The sequence below is a fragment of the Cervus elaphus genome, chromosome 25 (assembly GCF_910594005.1).
Source record: "Cervus elaphus chromosome 25, mCerEla1.1, whole genome shotgun sequence".
Classification (NCBI taxonomy): domain Eukaryota; kingdom Metazoa; phylum Chordata; class Mammalia; order Artiodactyla; family Cervidae; genus Cervus; species Cervus elaphus.
Window position 1 is genome coordinate 17,841,084 of NC_057839.1, and position 16,860 is coordinate 17,857,943.

General features: G+C 35.7%; 1 protein-coding gene across 3 annotated transcripts in view; it reads right to left on the reverse strand.

Moving 5' to 3' along the window:
• The window catches only part of CWC27 (CWC27 spliceosome associated cyclophilin), a 245,543-nt gene that overhangs the window by 223,759 nt on the left and 4,924 nt on the right, over positions 1-16,860 (reverse strand). For all 3 annotated transcript variants that reach the window (XR_006337842.1, XM_043887741.1, XM_043887740.1), the window contains exons 2-3: positions 11,553-11,649; positions 1,784-1,896 (exon numbers count right to left, since the gene is read on the reverse strand). Coding sequence is in view for 2 of the 3 variants with exons in the window: in XM_043887741.1 (XP_043743676.1) it covers positions 1,784-1,896; positions 11,553-11,649 (210 nt within the window). In the remaining variant the exon portion in view is untranslated. The remainder of the gene's footprint in view (positions 1-1,783; positions 1,897-11,552; positions 11,650-16,860) is intronic.

The following is a 16,860-nucleotide window of genomic DNA, read 5'->3' on the forward strand; positions in this document are numbered from 1 at the left end:
ACCAGTCTCTTGGTTAAGAGAAGACCTGATACTAGACTCACTATAATATAGACATGTTTTATAATCAATGCTTTTCAAAAAGAAAGTTCTTTTCCTTTAGTAAATTCTTCTCAAGAGATCTAAACTCAAAAGATCGTAACTCTATGCACTGTATTAAAAATGACCTAACTGAAAAATTTACCAGGCTTCCCTGGTGGCTCAGTGGTAAAGAATCCACCTGCCAATGAAGGAGACATAGGCTTGATCCCCGGTCCTGGGAAATTCCACATGCCATGTAGCAACTAAGCTTGTGGGCCACAACTCTTGCGCCTGCACTCTGGAGCCTGGCTATTGCAACTACTGAGCCCACGGACTGCAAGGAAGATAGCCCCCGCTCACCACAACTAGAGAAAAGCCCACGCAGCAGCAAAGACCCAGAACAGCCCAAATTAAATAAAATCAATTTAAAACTTTACCAACATAACTGTATTACCTGAATAAAATAAGGAAAAAACCTCAATTTAGAAAGGAATTGTCACAAAGAGCTATTCTGTTAACCAAATAACAAAGGAATGCTTCTTAACAGAATCTCTAAAATAAAGAGATATCTCAATTCTGTAACATATAAAATAGTCTAACAGTGACATTTGAGGTTTTTTTAAACTATTTCACATGCTCTAAAGGCCATTATCATTTGAAAATTAAAGCAAACAGTTCAAGTATTTTTCTCAAGAGTCATGTAGTAGCCCAGTATAAAATTAAAGGAAATTCCAGACACGATCCTTTTAGTATAAGTGTGAATTTTTTAAAAATTCACATATTTTAAGAGCTACTGATGTTTACTAACAGAACATAATATTGATACCATAAGATTGATAAATAACCCAGCTTGTAGCCTTTACTTGAACCCACCATTATCCTTAATACCTTAAATATGACATTAACTCTTTCTTTTTAGATCTACGTTAGCAGTTAACAAAGCATTGACCTATTTTTGATTAAAACTTACATCCTTTCTAACATTTTTTATGTTGCTTCTTTCTTCTATTTCCCCGTGTTATGGCATGCATTTTGTGATTTCTTATTAAGGCATGCAGTTTGTGCTACAAAGGTCTACTGTGTACAGTTTAAAATGAATTCTGCTGTGGACTGAATTATGTCCTCCTGGAGTTCATATTGACACTCTAACCTCCAGTGTGACTGTACCGAAGAGGAAAAGACACCAAAATGCTCTCTCCCCAGCATGTGAAGACGCAGCAAGAAGGCAGCCTTTTGCAAGCCAGCAAGAGAACCTTCACGGGTAGTGAATGCTAGTACCTTGATCTCAGACTTCTCAGGCTCCAGAACTGTGAGAAATAAACTCCTACTGTTTAAACCACCCAGTCAGAAGTACTTTGTTATAGCGGCTCAAGTCAATTAATATAAATTCTATGTATTGTTAAAATAAAATGTTTTAAAATCAGATGGTATATGCAATGTTCTAGAAACATTTTACACGTGCAAAGTTATAGAGATCAGATAGTCAGATATCAGGAAAAATGCTATACAGTCTTTTCTCTGATTCACATTATTCACATTACCACTTTTAGCTCCACCTGAATTCAATCTAGCATAAAACTCTGTGATAAGACAACTTAGAAAGAAAGCTTAATGGCATAAGTGCTGCACTTATTCTGTATAATCCTGAATATGTTATAGACCCAATTTTGTGTACTAATGTAAAATGCATTTTCTTCTGGGGCTCAATCATTTCAATTAAGCAATCCAAACTGACCTGAAAATAAATTGTAAAATTCACGCTCACCTTGAAGGGGGCCCCATAGACAGACTCTCCGCCAGTCCCTGTGCCGGTGGGGTCGCCCCCTTGGACTATAAAGCCAGGCACAACTCTGTGAAATATGGTGTTGTCATAATATGCTGGAAGAACATAAAAAAGAATTTGTCATTCTCTGTCATTTCAGTGTTAGTATAAAGAAATGCAACAGATTTCTGAATGTTAATCTTGTATCCTGCTACCTTGCTGAAATCATTTATCAGTTCGAATAGTTTTTGTGTGGAGTCTCTGGGGTTTTCTACATAGAGTATCATGCTGTCTGCATATAATGACAATTTTATCTTGTCCTTTCCACTTTGGATAACTTTTATTTATTTTGCTTGTCTAATCGTTATGGCTAGGACTTCTAATACTATTGAATAAAAGTGCTAAGAGTGGGTAGGTATCCTTGTTCCAAATTTTATCAAGAGGGCTTCCAGTTTTTCACCACTGAGTATTATGCTAACTGTGGGTTTGTTACAAATAGCTTTTATTATGGTGAGATATTTCCCATCATACCCATTTTGGTGAGAGTTTTTATCATGAATGAACACTGAATTTTATCAAATGCTTTACTGAGATGACCATGTGGTTTTTGTCTTTTTTGTTGACAAAACAGTCCCTCTTAAAATCACAATAAAAAATAAAATAAAATACCTAGGAATAAACCTGACCGAGGAGGTGAAAGACCTATACACTGAGAACTATAAAACACTGATAAAAGAAATCAGAAATGATTCAAAAAATGGAGATATCCCACACTTGTAGGCTACAAGAATTAACATTGTTAAAGTGGCCGTACTACCCAAACCAATCTAAACATTTAATGTGATCCCTATCAAAGTATCTATGACATTTTTCATGAAACTAGATCAGTTCAGTTCAGTCGCTCAGTTGTGTACGACTCATTGTGTAACCCTAAATTTATATGGAAACACAAAAGACCCCAAAATGCCAAAGCAATCCTGAGGGAAAAGAACAAAGGTAGAAGCATAACTATCTCAGACTTCAGACAATACTTCAAAGCCACAGTAATCAAAACATGTGGTCTTAGCACAAAAACAGACATATAGATGAATGGAATGGAATAGAGGGCCCAGAAGTAAATCCAAACACTGTGGTCAATTATCTTCAACAAAGGAGGCAAGAATAAACAATGGAGAAAAGACAGTCTCTTCAGGAAGTGGTATTAGGAAAGCTGGACAGCTGCATATAAATCAATGAACTTAGAAAACAAACTCAAAATGGCTTAAAGACTTAAATATAAGACATCACACAATGAAACTCATAGCAGAGAACATAAGCAAAACTCTGACATAAACCATAACAATGGTTTCCTAGCTCAGTCTCCCAAAACAAACAAAAACACAAGCAAAAGTAAACAAATAGGACCTGGTCACCCTTCTAAGCTTTTGCACAGCAAAGGAAACTATCAACAAGATGAAAGACAACCCATGGAATGAGACAGAATATTTGCAAAAGATGAGACTGACCGGGGATTAATTTTAAAAATATACAAACAGTTCATACAGCTTAATAGAACCAAACAACCCAATCAAAAATCGGGCATAAGATGTAAATAAACATTTCTTCAAAGACATACAAATGACCAACAAACACATAAAAGGATGCTCAACATTACTAATTATTAGAGAAATGCAAATCAATACCATAATGAGGTATCACATCACACCAGTCTGAATGGCCATCATCAAAAAGTCTACAAATAATAAATGGGTGTAAATGTAAAGAATGAGAGAGTATGGAGAAAAGGAAACCCTCTTACATTGTTGGAAATGTAAATTGGTGTGGCCACCATGGAGAATAGTATGGAGGTTCCTTAAAAAAACTAAAAATAGAGTTACCATGTGATCCAGCAATCCCACTCCTGGGCATATATCCAGAAAAGACAAAAACTCTAATTTGAAAAGATATACACACCCCAATGTTCATACAGCATTATTTACAATAGCCAAGACATGGAAGCAACCTGTCCATCGACAGATGAATGGATAAAGAAAATATGGTAGATAGATAAATATAGCAATATATATACATATATCAATATATATATCTACATATCAATATATATATCTATATATGACTCACTCATAAAAAAGAATGAAATAAATGCTATTTGCAGCCACATGAATGGACTAAAGATGATCATATTAAGTGAAGTCAGAGAAAGACAAGTATTGTATGATATCACTTACATGGAGAATCTAAAAAATTATATAAATGAACTAATTTACAAAACAGAAATAGACTAGCAGAAGTAGAAAACAAACTTATGGTTACCAAAGTGAAAAGGGGGTGGAGGAAGGATAAATTAAGAGTTTGAGGACTTCCCTGGTGGCCTAGTGGTTGAGAATCTGCCAATGCAGGGGACATGGGTTCGATACCTGATCTGGGAAGATCCTGCATGCCATGGGGCATGCACCACAACTACTGAACCTGTGCTCTGGAGCCCACAAGCTACAACTAGCAAAGTCCATGTGCCCTAGATCGCATGCCTCACAAAAGAGAAGCCACCGCAATGAGAAGCCTACACGCTGCAACTAGAGAGCAGTCTGTTTGCCTCAACTGGAGAAAGCCCACACACAGCAACAAAGACCCAGCACAGCCAAAACTTAATTTGAAAAGAGAGCCTGGGATTAGCAGATACAAACTACTATACAAAAAATAAACAACAAGGATCAGTGGATAACACAGGACACTATATTCAGTATCCTGCAATAACCTATAATGGAATAGAATCTGAATCTATTTACCTATATAACTTTTCTGTACATCTGAAACTAACATACTCTAATAAAATAAAAATTTATCCAGATCTAAAACTCAGTGTATCTACAGTTAGAATTAACACAACTGGGCACAAGATTTTTTCCCCCAGAATGTTAAATAGGCTCCTAAACCAAAATCTTCTTCCCTACTTACTATAAAATATCTAACACAGTTTCTACAGAAACCATAGTATTGGTTGTTTTGTATCTACTTCGAGGAATCTCTCAAACTCTGGATATAATTTTCAAAATAAAAATTGAAGAGGTTTTGGTATAGATCTGTGGTTCTCAACTAGGGGTAGAAGGAGCAGCAATTTTTCTCTGGAGCACACATTTGTCAATGCCTGGAAATATCTGACTGTCACACACGGGAGATGTTACTGGCATCAAGTAGGTAGAGGCCAGGGAGACTTGTAAACATCCTACAAGGCACAGAAAGCCCCCCCAACAAAGAATTATTAGCCCAAAATATCAATAGTGCTGGAGATTGAGAAACCTTCATAAATACCCTATTTCTTAACTGTCCCTCAAATTAACTTATACAAACACTATACAAACCCAAAATATATCAAAATTACTGATTATAGGTCTAGCACCATTAGTGCACCCTTCTCAAGAAACATTCAATAAATAAAATGAGTAATCAACACAATATATAATTGAGTCATTGGAAAAGACCCCAATGCTGGGAAAGATTGAGGACAGGAGGAGAAGGGGGCAACAGAGGATAAGATGGTTGGATGGCATCACTGATTTAATGGACATGAGTTTGAGCAAGCTCTGGGAGTTGGTGATGGACAGGGAAGCCTGGTGTGCTGCAGTCCGTGGGGTCTCAATGAGACGGACATGACTTAGGGACTGAACAACAAATTAAACTCTCATTAAGTTTGCTAAATGATTGAAGAAATTATTTATATATAAATACACTAATAAGCATACAAGAGAGATCATATATGATCCCTTAATTGAGCTGGAGTCAATTATTGAGTGCAGTTATAATTTAATCACATGCTGATGACTGCAAAACAGAGATGGAAAGAGCACAGTTACCTCAAGACTTTACTGAGCTGCAGAACTTCTTGACACTAGATTTCTTATCAAAGAGAATGATAAACGCCTCCACTAATTAAATCATTTTGAGTTGAGTCTTCTATTACATGAAACTGAACCAACCCAACTCATTCAACAACAAGTGCTTATCAAGTGCCTACTGTGGACCAGGCATTGTACTGATACAATTACTGACATAATCCATAAAATGCCAATTACATGAGTACTTTGTGACACTTTATTAGCCAAAACATGACTATGGTTTGTCATAAATCATAAAGTACTATAATACTGTGGCTTGCTCACAGGCACCCTCATAATTTTTCACATGAGCAAGCTATAAATGGAAATAAAACTCACATTTTAAAAAAGTAACCTGTAATCTAACAACTGTATCCAGCTCGGGGGATGGATTGGAAGAAATAGAAAGGAAGAGTAACTGATGTTTTTTTTTCCCAATCCACTCTCTGAGTGAAAACTGTTGCACTACATTCATAAGAACTCCCAAGCACAGATAAATTCTCCTCAGACACAAACAGGAATTGTAAAAACCAAGAAGTCTAAAAGTTATTTCTCCTGTATTCTTAAGCAACCATTTACTCTGATTAACAATGTATATTGCAGTTAGGAATTGTAAGTCTTGCCTCTCGTTGGTTGTAACTTTAAAACTCAATTTTCTTTTAAAAAAAATTGAGATATAATTGATGTACAAGATTACATTAGTTTCAGATGTACAACACAAGGATTCAATATTTGCATATATTGTGAAATGTTCACAGACAATAAATCTAGTTAACATCCAACACCACACAGTTACAAAATTTTTTTCTTGTGCTGAGAACTTCTAAGACCTACTCTCTTAACAACTTCCAAATATGCAATAACTATAGTCAACATGCTGCATATATAATTTTCTAATTATGAAACCAACAATATAAATTACTCATAGTGCTATTCTGAAGATTAAATAATATGGAGGCAACCTATAAATTTTTAAGCTCAACAAAGATGTGAGATCAAGTTTTAATATTTCCACTTAAATTCTACAAATCCATATTTAAATTTGAATATAAAACATACCCCAGTCTACATCAAAAAATAAAAATAATCTATGATGCCCATAATATACAAGCAACAGATAATAATATACAAGCACATGATCAGATTTACTTTTTCAAAGGATCACTTAAACTCCAGTAGGTGATAAGGCTGGATAGAGAGCAACTGCTGTCCAATCAAAACACACCTATGGCTTATCTGGAGACACACAGATTCAAGAATTCTCTAGAACAGGATCTATTAAGACTCAGCAATCTATTTGAGATGATGGAAGAGGGAAATGAAAGAGGTCTTTATTACTTGTGTTTTCAAATTTTAAAATTACCCATCTTTCTTTTTTGTATTTCCTATTAAGTCTTTCAGTGATGTCAGATTTTAACTTTAAACTTTTCTTTCTTTTCCTAATTATATTTCTAATTATATTCTTGTTGGATAAATGAATTTATTATAACAGTATATATATTGAGTATAAATTTTCTATAGATTCTCTACACTAATTTTGTATTCTATCATGCCTAAATTCCAAATTTCCACATAATTTCTATATCCATTATTTCCACTTCCTTGTAATTTATTAATAATCACTGTTGAACTCTGCCTGCCTACCCACCTGCCAATGCAGGAGACTTAAGAAACACGGGGTTCAATCCCTGGGTCAGGAAGATCCCCTGGAGTAGGGCATGGCAACCCACTCCAATATTTTTGCTTGGAGAATCTCATAGACAGAAGAGCCTGGTGGCTATGGTCCATAGGGCTGCAAAGAGTCAGACATGACTGAAGTAACTCAGCAAGCATGCATGCACATTGAACTATGCACTTATAGTTCCAGCTCATCATGTGCTATAAAAGATCTTGCTGTTTGCAATGTTTGATGTCCTTCTTAAATGCTTAATTGAATGACAATTCAATTAGCATTTTGAAGAGGTTTTACTATTTCATTATGTGTGTTCATAATATCCTCCTGAACTTTCTTCACTACTGAAAAAAACAATTTACCTGCATCTCAAATAGAAAATGAAGTTTCTATTCGGATGCTGAGTCTGCTATTTGTCATTAAGTTTTGTATTTCTGGCTATAACAATGTATGGGTATAACAACATATTCTGACTAATTATATTTCTGCTCAAGCACATATAGGAATTTACAGTGCATTTTAAAATCATGTATGTGTGTCTCTTTAGAATTTTTTTGTGTGTTTACTTCTGCAAATATTATCATTAATAACTTTTAATTTAAAACTCCTTTATGAGCTCTCTCTTTTAGCCTCTTGGGTTTTTTTAAACAAATATTTTAGTTTTGTAACGATATTTATTTTAACCTCTTACTATATACTTAAACGTTTGTAACTTCTAAAGAATTTAAAGCTCTTGCTAAAGGAGGAAGAGGATAAAAGATAATTGATGAAGCATGGACACTGAGGAGACAGGGCTGAAGTAAAAATTTGAAAGAGTTAATAGTCACATAAAGTATAAAAATTTTGATTTTCTTATCCACTTCTCTTTTTGCTCCCCACTTTGCTTTTCAAACCTAAAATTTTATTTCTTCCTCATTTTTCAGGAGAATTAATCAAATTATCAAGGATAACAAGCTTCCGTTGTCCTCTTCTTTAACCTACTTTTTAAACTTGTAATTTTTAAAAATTTTCACTCATTTAAAAAAATTTTTTGGTCACACCACATGGCATGTGGGATCTCAGTTCCTCAACCAGCAATCAAAACTGCACCGTCTACATTGGAAGGGCGGAATCTCAACCACTGGATCACCAAGGAATTCCCATAACATTTTCACTCATTTTTGAGTGTTCACCTGACTATCCTGCAGAGATCTGAAATCCAATATTAAGTCTGTGTAACTGTAAATCTTTTGTTTTCATAAAGAAAACAAAACTACCCCCAGACACAGAAAGACAAATAGTTAATTTTTTCACTTTTGTGTACAATCTAAAATAAAGTCCAGCTCATAGAAACAGAGAGTAGAATGATGGTTGCCAGAGGCTGGGAGATGATGGTCAAAAAGATACAAATTTTCAATTAAAAGATGAGTAAGGTCTGGGGATCCAGTGCACAGCATGCTGGTTATTGTATACTAGAAATTTCTATTATTTCTATTATTGTGTATACTAGAAATGTGTACATATCATATTCTCATCACATACACACACACAAAAGTAACTATGTGAGGTAACAGATGTGGTACTTGATGACAGTAACCATTTCACAATTGTAAAATTGACATTTTACAATATCACATCATCACATTGTACACTATTAAAAAAATCATGCTGTACAACCTAAATGTATACAATTTTTGCCAATCATACCTCAATAAAAATGAAAAAAAAAAATTATTTCTCTTAAACTGTGAACACTATTTTAGTTGATGACCATATCTGAGGCTGTGCTCCCACTAGCTCGTACTTATTCATTTGCTCTTTAATTTTGGAAACCATGGCCTTTTTTTTTTTAATATTGATATGACCATTATAAGATCTAGAAATACTGTGACTTGTTTAAATCATATAATCAGAGAATTACAATGAGGCCCTCTGAATTAAATTTTTAAAACTGTGACTTCATTCATTTAGGACCATCTTTATTTAAATTAGTTTTCTCAAATTTCTTGCTAACCTTTGCAATAATAATTCTATTTCTCACCTTTTCAGTTAAAAGAATTGCTCTAGTTATTTTTTATTATTTTCCTTGTCTTTTTCTTTCTACTTGTATTCTCATAAATAGGGAAATAGTTTTATTGATGCTGTGATTAAGTTTCATCATCACCTAACTTAAGAACCTTATTTCTTCTTTCATTGTTATATTATATCCAGATGTTTTCTGTTTCTTCTATTCACCTGGTCATGGATTATAATTTACCATTTATTCTTTCTAATGTTTTTATACTTTCACTCCTCTGTAAAATTTGAGCTTAATATTCTTCAAACTTCTTTCCAGAAAAAAAATCTGACTTTTCTGTGTCTACTGTGTTTCTCAGCTCTGCAGACAGTTATTTGAGGCTTCTCTGACTGAACTACCTGTCTGACTCAATTTCCTTCCTGCCTGCCATAGTAATTATTAATAATGGTCTTTACAGATGTCTTCTTTTCTCCTTTTCTTTTTTGTCAGCTCAATTTTTCTTTTCTTTTTTAAGGCGCTAAAGGAGGTTGTTTTGTTTTATTGTCTTGGTCTGGGCATTTTTATTCTTTAAATCTTCCACTGGTAATTTTCTCTCCAATTATCTATTTGGAGAGCTCTCACTGCATCCTACTACTGGTTATTCTGTACTCTTTTTCACATCTTGCTTTAGACTCAAGAGTGCTGCTTTCTGATACCTTGATTAACCTTCTCTTTTTCTAAAAGCCAGACATAATTTAAGACAATGATTTGCCACCACTGGAGATATCGGAAACTATATGCAATGTATACTGAAAGTCAACATGTTATAAATGTTATGTATATTTAGCTCTAAAAGGGAATATTCTAAAGGGGAAACCACTTAAGTGAATGTAACTCTGTGAAGTTTGTTAAAAAGAAAGATAGTCACTTTATTACTCAAATCTAGGAGTTACTAGTGACATTGATAATATCATCACTGAACGTTGGATGGAAGGCTTTATGGAGCAAATGAAATTTTTAATAGACATGAAAAAGTGGATTGGGAATTCCCTGGTAGTCTAGTGGTTAGGATTTGACACTTTCACTACTGGGCCCCCAGGTTTTACCCCTGGCCCTGGTCAGGGAACTAACATCCCACAAGCCATACCACATGGACAAAAAACAAAAGAACGAGTGGGTCAACCTGAACAGAAAAAGAAGGGAAAAGAAAGTATTCCAAAAAGGCACGTGACAATATGAGAAGATTTCAGGAAATGGAGGTTATGAATGGAAATGGGAAGGACCTGCTCAGGAAATAAAGGTAACAGTCAGCTGAAACCACACAGTTATTCAGTGCAATGAAAAATGAAGTTGGAAAACTAGGAAGCCAAGCTGTCTGAGGATTTAACTACCAGATGAATTAAGTGTGAGGGTAAAGAGATCAAAGATAAGAAAATGGAAGACCAGGTAAGAGGCAATTACCATTACATGAGTAACAGTTAAGGCAGTTTGGGGAAGAAACTGGTAAAATTGGTTTTATATTATTTGAGTTGTAGCTGACAGTAGAAGATTTGAGCAGAAAAGTACACTAGACAATCAGATATGTAAATTAGAGTTCAAAAGAGGAGAAATGGTTGGAAGTTAGCTCAGTTGGTAAAGAATCCACCTACAATGCAGGAGACCATGGTTCGATTCCTGGGTGGGGAAGATCCGCTGGAGAAGGGATAGGCGACCCACTCCAGTATTCTTGGGCTTCCCTTGTGGCTCAGCTGGTAAAGAATCCACCAGCAATGCGGGAGACCTGGATTCGATCCCTGGGTTGGGAAGATGCCCTGGAGAAGGGAAAGGCTACCCACTCCAGTATTCTTGTCTGGAAAAGTCCATGGATTATACAGTCCATGGGGTCGCAAAGAGTCAGACACAACTGAGTGACTTTCACAACTTTCACTGGTTGGAAGTAACAATTGAAGGAAAAAAATACAGAACTAAAAGCATCTTAGGGAGTACCCACTTTTAGAGGATGAAAGAAAGAAGTGAGATAAATTTCTCTGTTAAAGATGCAGAGATTTACTGACTGGTGGGGGGTAGGTGGGACGGATTTTTATCTCCTCTCTCCATTTCCTGACACACAGCTCAAACCCACATTGCTTATATCAACTCTGATCATTCATTACCACTATTTAACATGAGTCTTCAATGCTGTTGGAAAATACACTGCAATTTTTAAATTAACAAAATTTCTTCTACAGAATAAAACTGAATAATTATGATTACCTTCCAAACAAAGCTGGATGAAATTTCTGCATGCTTTAGGAGCTTCCTTCGACCACAACTCTATATCAATATCTCCAGCTGTAGTTTTCAATAAAACCTGTAGAAAGCATATAAAATCATTGTTATCATTTTGCTTCATGATGAGTTTATTGGCTACTCAACATAAAGTATTCACTACTGAATTTTCAATTTTAAAACAAAAATGAGAAACTTTGCGTGGTTTCTGTTGTTATACTCAAAAACTTCAAATAGTCAGTACAAGTTACTCTATTTCTATCTTTTAAATACTATTTTCAGAAATAATTTAATTTATGCTTTAAGGAAAAAATAGCACAAATATTTTTTAATCACAGAAAAAACTGCATTCATTTAAAAATCAATACTATAAACTTGCTTTAATTTTAAAAGTTTTTCACATCATTTCTTCCAATAAAATTGGTATAGCAAATTAAGACATTAAAGAACAATGATCCCATGAAACTACAGCACTATAAGATGACTTCACAATTATCTTTTAACATATGAACAGTGGACCTCTTCATTCACAACCACGCCATTTCTAATTTACAAAGGAACATTCTTAATTCAATTCTGGGTTGTATATTAGGGATCAAACCAGTGTCTCCTGTGTCTCCTACACTGGCAGGCGGATTCTTTACCACTGAGCCACCAGGGAAGCCCCTTAAAATTACTATCTACAGTAAATGAAATCCTTTGATAGTCTCCTTTCCACAGCACATGAAGGCAGTTACTCCTTGGTGCGAGCAGCCATCTCACAGGAACCAAAATCCCTACCGAGTCCACAGGAAGAAATAACTTATAACAGTCTTATTAATAACCACAAACAACCAAAAAGAACAGAAAGCTCTACATCTGAACACCCTGGCACAGCTGAAACCAACTTCTCTAGTATCACTTCCCCCATATATCCAGCCCTCAGTGTACCAAAGTAGAACAGAGTTCACTGTCAATCACTGATTAATGGTTCCTGACATATGACCATCACCATCACTTTTGCTACAATTGCCTTTCAGTTTCTGCTTCAGAAGCCCAAATTACACTGCCATAATTTATATAACATTGATGAATGCATTGTATCTTTTTGGGCTTTTACCGGCTACATAGTTCTCTTAAAATTATGCACCTGGGGGTGGAGGAGGTGACAATATCTATACTGTGGTAGATTTTAAAATGGTTTCCTTAACGCTGAAAGAAATACAAAAGAACCAAAAGTACTAATGTGCATGATTTTCTTAATCCTTTACACTTTCTCTACAAAAAGAAGGGGACATTTGTTGAGTGCCTCCCATGTGCCAGCCTCTGTGCCAGACACTTTACATACCCTATCTCATTTAATCCTCATTTGCAAGGTAGGTATCATTACTCCTATTTTATTTATGATGAATCAGAGACTCAGATAGTCAATTTATCTAGGGTCTATAGTGAACACACTTAAACCAAAGGCTATCTAATGCAAAGCCCATGCTGCTTCCATCTCATCATACTGCCTCCACAAAGTTCTCCATAAATTCCACACTATGCTGGAAAAAAAAAGTCCATCAAACTCTAGGGCACCATCACACGTTGCAAAATAAATCTCCAAGTTACCCTGGTCACAAATAATTTGAGTAGAAAACAGTGTCTAAGTCAAAAGCACTCATATATTGCTTTGCATGTGAGCATATTCAGGCATACTTCTGAGACATTACAGGTTTAGTTTCACACCACTACAACAAAGTGAATATTGCAAAAAAGTGAGTCACATAAAGTTTCTGGCTTCTCAGTGCATACAGAAATTATGTTTACCCTAGACTGTATGCAATAGCATATGTCTGAAAAGACAAAGTGCAAACCTTAATTTTAAAATACTTTATTACTAAAAACTGCCAATCTACATGTAAGCCTTTAGCGAATCATAATCTTTTCGCTGGTGGAGGGCTTAAAATGTTGCAAGAATTACCCAAATGTGACCCAAAGACACAAAGTGAACAAATGCTGTTGGAAAAATGCCAAGAGGCTTGCTCTTATATGTATTAGTGCATCACTTTGCTGTATACCTGAGACTAACACAACATTGTACATTAACTACACTTCAATTAAAAAAAAAAATAAAAGAATAACTGAACAACCAATGGATCACTGAAGAAATCAAAGGAAAAAAAAAATACCTAGGGACAGAAACACCACATACCAAACCTTATGGGGTACAACAAAAGTGTTTTTAAAAGAGAAGGTCATAGCAATATAGGCCAAACTCAAGAAACAAGACCATCTAAAACAATCTAACTTTACACCTAGATGAACTAGAAAAAGATGAACAAACGAAGTCAAAAGTTAGTAGTAGAAGAAAGGAAACAATAAAGAACACAGTATAAATAAATGAAATAGAGACTAAAAAACAGTAGAAAAGATCAATGAAGCTAACGATTAGCTCTTTGAAAAGATACACAAAACTGACAAAACTTTAGCCACACTCACGAAGAAAAAGAGGGCTCAAATAAATAAAATCAGAACTGTAAAAGAAATGACAACTGACAGCATAAAATACAAAGGAGCAAAGAGATACTCTGAACAATTACATGCCAACAAATTGGACAACCTAGAAAAATATAGACAAATTCCTAAAAACATACAATCTTCCATGACTGAATCGTGAAAAAAGAGAAAATCTAAATAGACAGATTACTAGTAAGGAGATCTAATCAGTAATCAAAAACTGCCAACAAACAAAAGCACAGGATCAGATGGCTTCACTGATGAATTCTACCAAACATTCAAAGAGTAAATATCTATCTTTTTTAAACTCATTTTACAAAGCTAGCATTATCCTGATACCAAAACCAAAGACATCACAAAACAAGAAATTACTAGAGCTAATCAATGACTACAGTAAAGTTGCAGGATATAAAATTAACACACAGAAATCCCTTGCATTCCTATATACTAACAATGAAAAAACAGAAAGGGAAATTAAGGAAACAATTCCATTCACCATTGCAACAAAAAGAATAAAATACTTAGGAATAAATCTACCTAAAGAAACAAAAGACCTTATATAGAAAACTATAAAACACTGATGAAAGAAATCAAAGATGAGACAGATAGAGAAATATACCATGTTCATGCATCAGAAAAATCAATATAGTGAAAATGAGTATACTACCCAAAGCAATCTATAGATTCAATGCAATCCCTATCAAGCTACCAACGGTATTTTTCACAGAACTGAAACAAATAATTTCACAATTTGTATGGAATACAAAAAACCTCGAATAGCCAAAGTAATCTTGAGAAAGAAGAATGGAACTGGAGGAATCAACCTGCCTGACTTCAGACTCTACTACAAAGCCACAGTCATCAAGACAGTATGGTACTGGCACAAAGACAGAAATATAGATCAACAGAATAAAATAGAAAGCCCAGAGATAAATCCACACACCTATGGACACCTTATCTTTGACAAAAGAGGCAAGAATATACAATGGGGAAAAGACAACCTCTTTAACAAGTGGTGCTTGGAAAAGTGGTCAACCACCTGTAAAGAATGAAACTAGAACACTTTCTAACACCATACACAAAAATAAACTCAAAATGGATTAAAGATCTAAATGTAAGACCAGAAACTATAAAACTCCTAGAGGAAAATATAGGCAAAACACTCTCTGACATAAATCACAGCAGGATCCTCCATGACCCACCTCCCAGAGTAATGAAATAAAAGCAAAAATAAACAAATGGGACCTAATTAAACTTAAAAGCTTTTGCACAACGAAGGAAACTATAAGCAAGATGAAAAGACAGCCATCAGAGTGGGAGAAAATACTGGCAAATGAAGCAACTGACAAAGAATTAATCTCAAAAATATACAAGCAGCTCCTGCAGCTCAATTCCAGAAAAATAAACAACACAATCAAAAAATGGGCCAAAGAACTAAAGAGACATTTCTCCAAAGACATACAGATGGCTAACAAACACATAAAAAGATGCTCAACATCACTTATCATCAGAGAAATGCAAATCAAAACCACAATGAGGTACCATCTCAGAATGGTCAGAATGGCTGCTATCAAAAAGTCTACAAACAATAAATGCTGGAGAGGGTGCAGAGAAAAAGGAATCCTCTTACACTGTTGGTGGGAATGCAAACTAGTACAGCCACTATGGAGAACAGTGTGGAGATTCCTTAAAGAACTGGAAATAGAACTGCCATACAACCCAGCAATTCCACTCCTGGGCATACACACCACAGAAACCAGAATTGAAAGAGACACACGTACCCCAATGTTCGTTGCAGCACTGTTTACGATACCCAGGACACGGAAGCAACCTAGATGTCCATCAGCAGACAAATGGATAAGAAAGCTACATATACACAATGGAATATTACTCAGCCATTAAAAAGAATGCACTTAAATCAGTTCTAACAAGGTGGATGAAACTGGAACCTATTATACAGAGTGAAGTAAATCAGAAAGAAAAGCACCAATATAGTATACTAACGCATATATATGGAATTGAGAAAGATGCTATCAATGACCCTATATGCGAGACAGCAAAAGAGACACAGATGTAAAGAACAGTCTTTTGGACTCTGTGGGAGAAGGTGAGGGTGGAATGATTTGAGAGGGTCAGTTCAGTCAGTCAGTTCAGTTGCTCAGTCGTGTCCGACTCTTTGTGACCCCATGAATCGCAGCACGCCAGGCCTCCCTATCCATCACGCACTCCCGGAGTTTACTCAAACCCATGCCCATCAAGTCGGTGATGCCATCCAGCCTTCTCATCCTCTATCATCCCCTTCTCCTCCTGCCCCCAATCCCTCCCAGCATCAGGATCTTTTACAATGAGTCAACTCTTTGCATGAGGTGGCCAAAGTACTGGAGTTTCAGCTTCAGCATCAGTCCTTCCAGTGAACACTCAGGAATGATCTCCTTTAGGATGGACTGGTTGGATCTCCTTGCAGTCCAAGGGACTCTCAAGAGTCTTCTCCAACACCATAGTTCAAAAGCATCAATTTTTCGGCGCTCAGCTTTCTTCACAGTCCAACTCTCATATCCATACATGACCACTGGAAAAACCATAGCCTTGACTAGACGGACCTTGAACATATATATTATCACATGTGAAGCAGATCACTGGTCCAGGTTCAATGCATGAGACAGGGTGCTCAGGGCTGGTGCCCTGGGATGACCCTGCGGGGGTGGGATGGGGAGGGAGGTGGGAGGGGGGTTCTGGATGGGGAACACATGTGCACCTGAGGCTGATTCATATTGATGTATGGCAAAAACCACTACATTATTGTAAAATAATT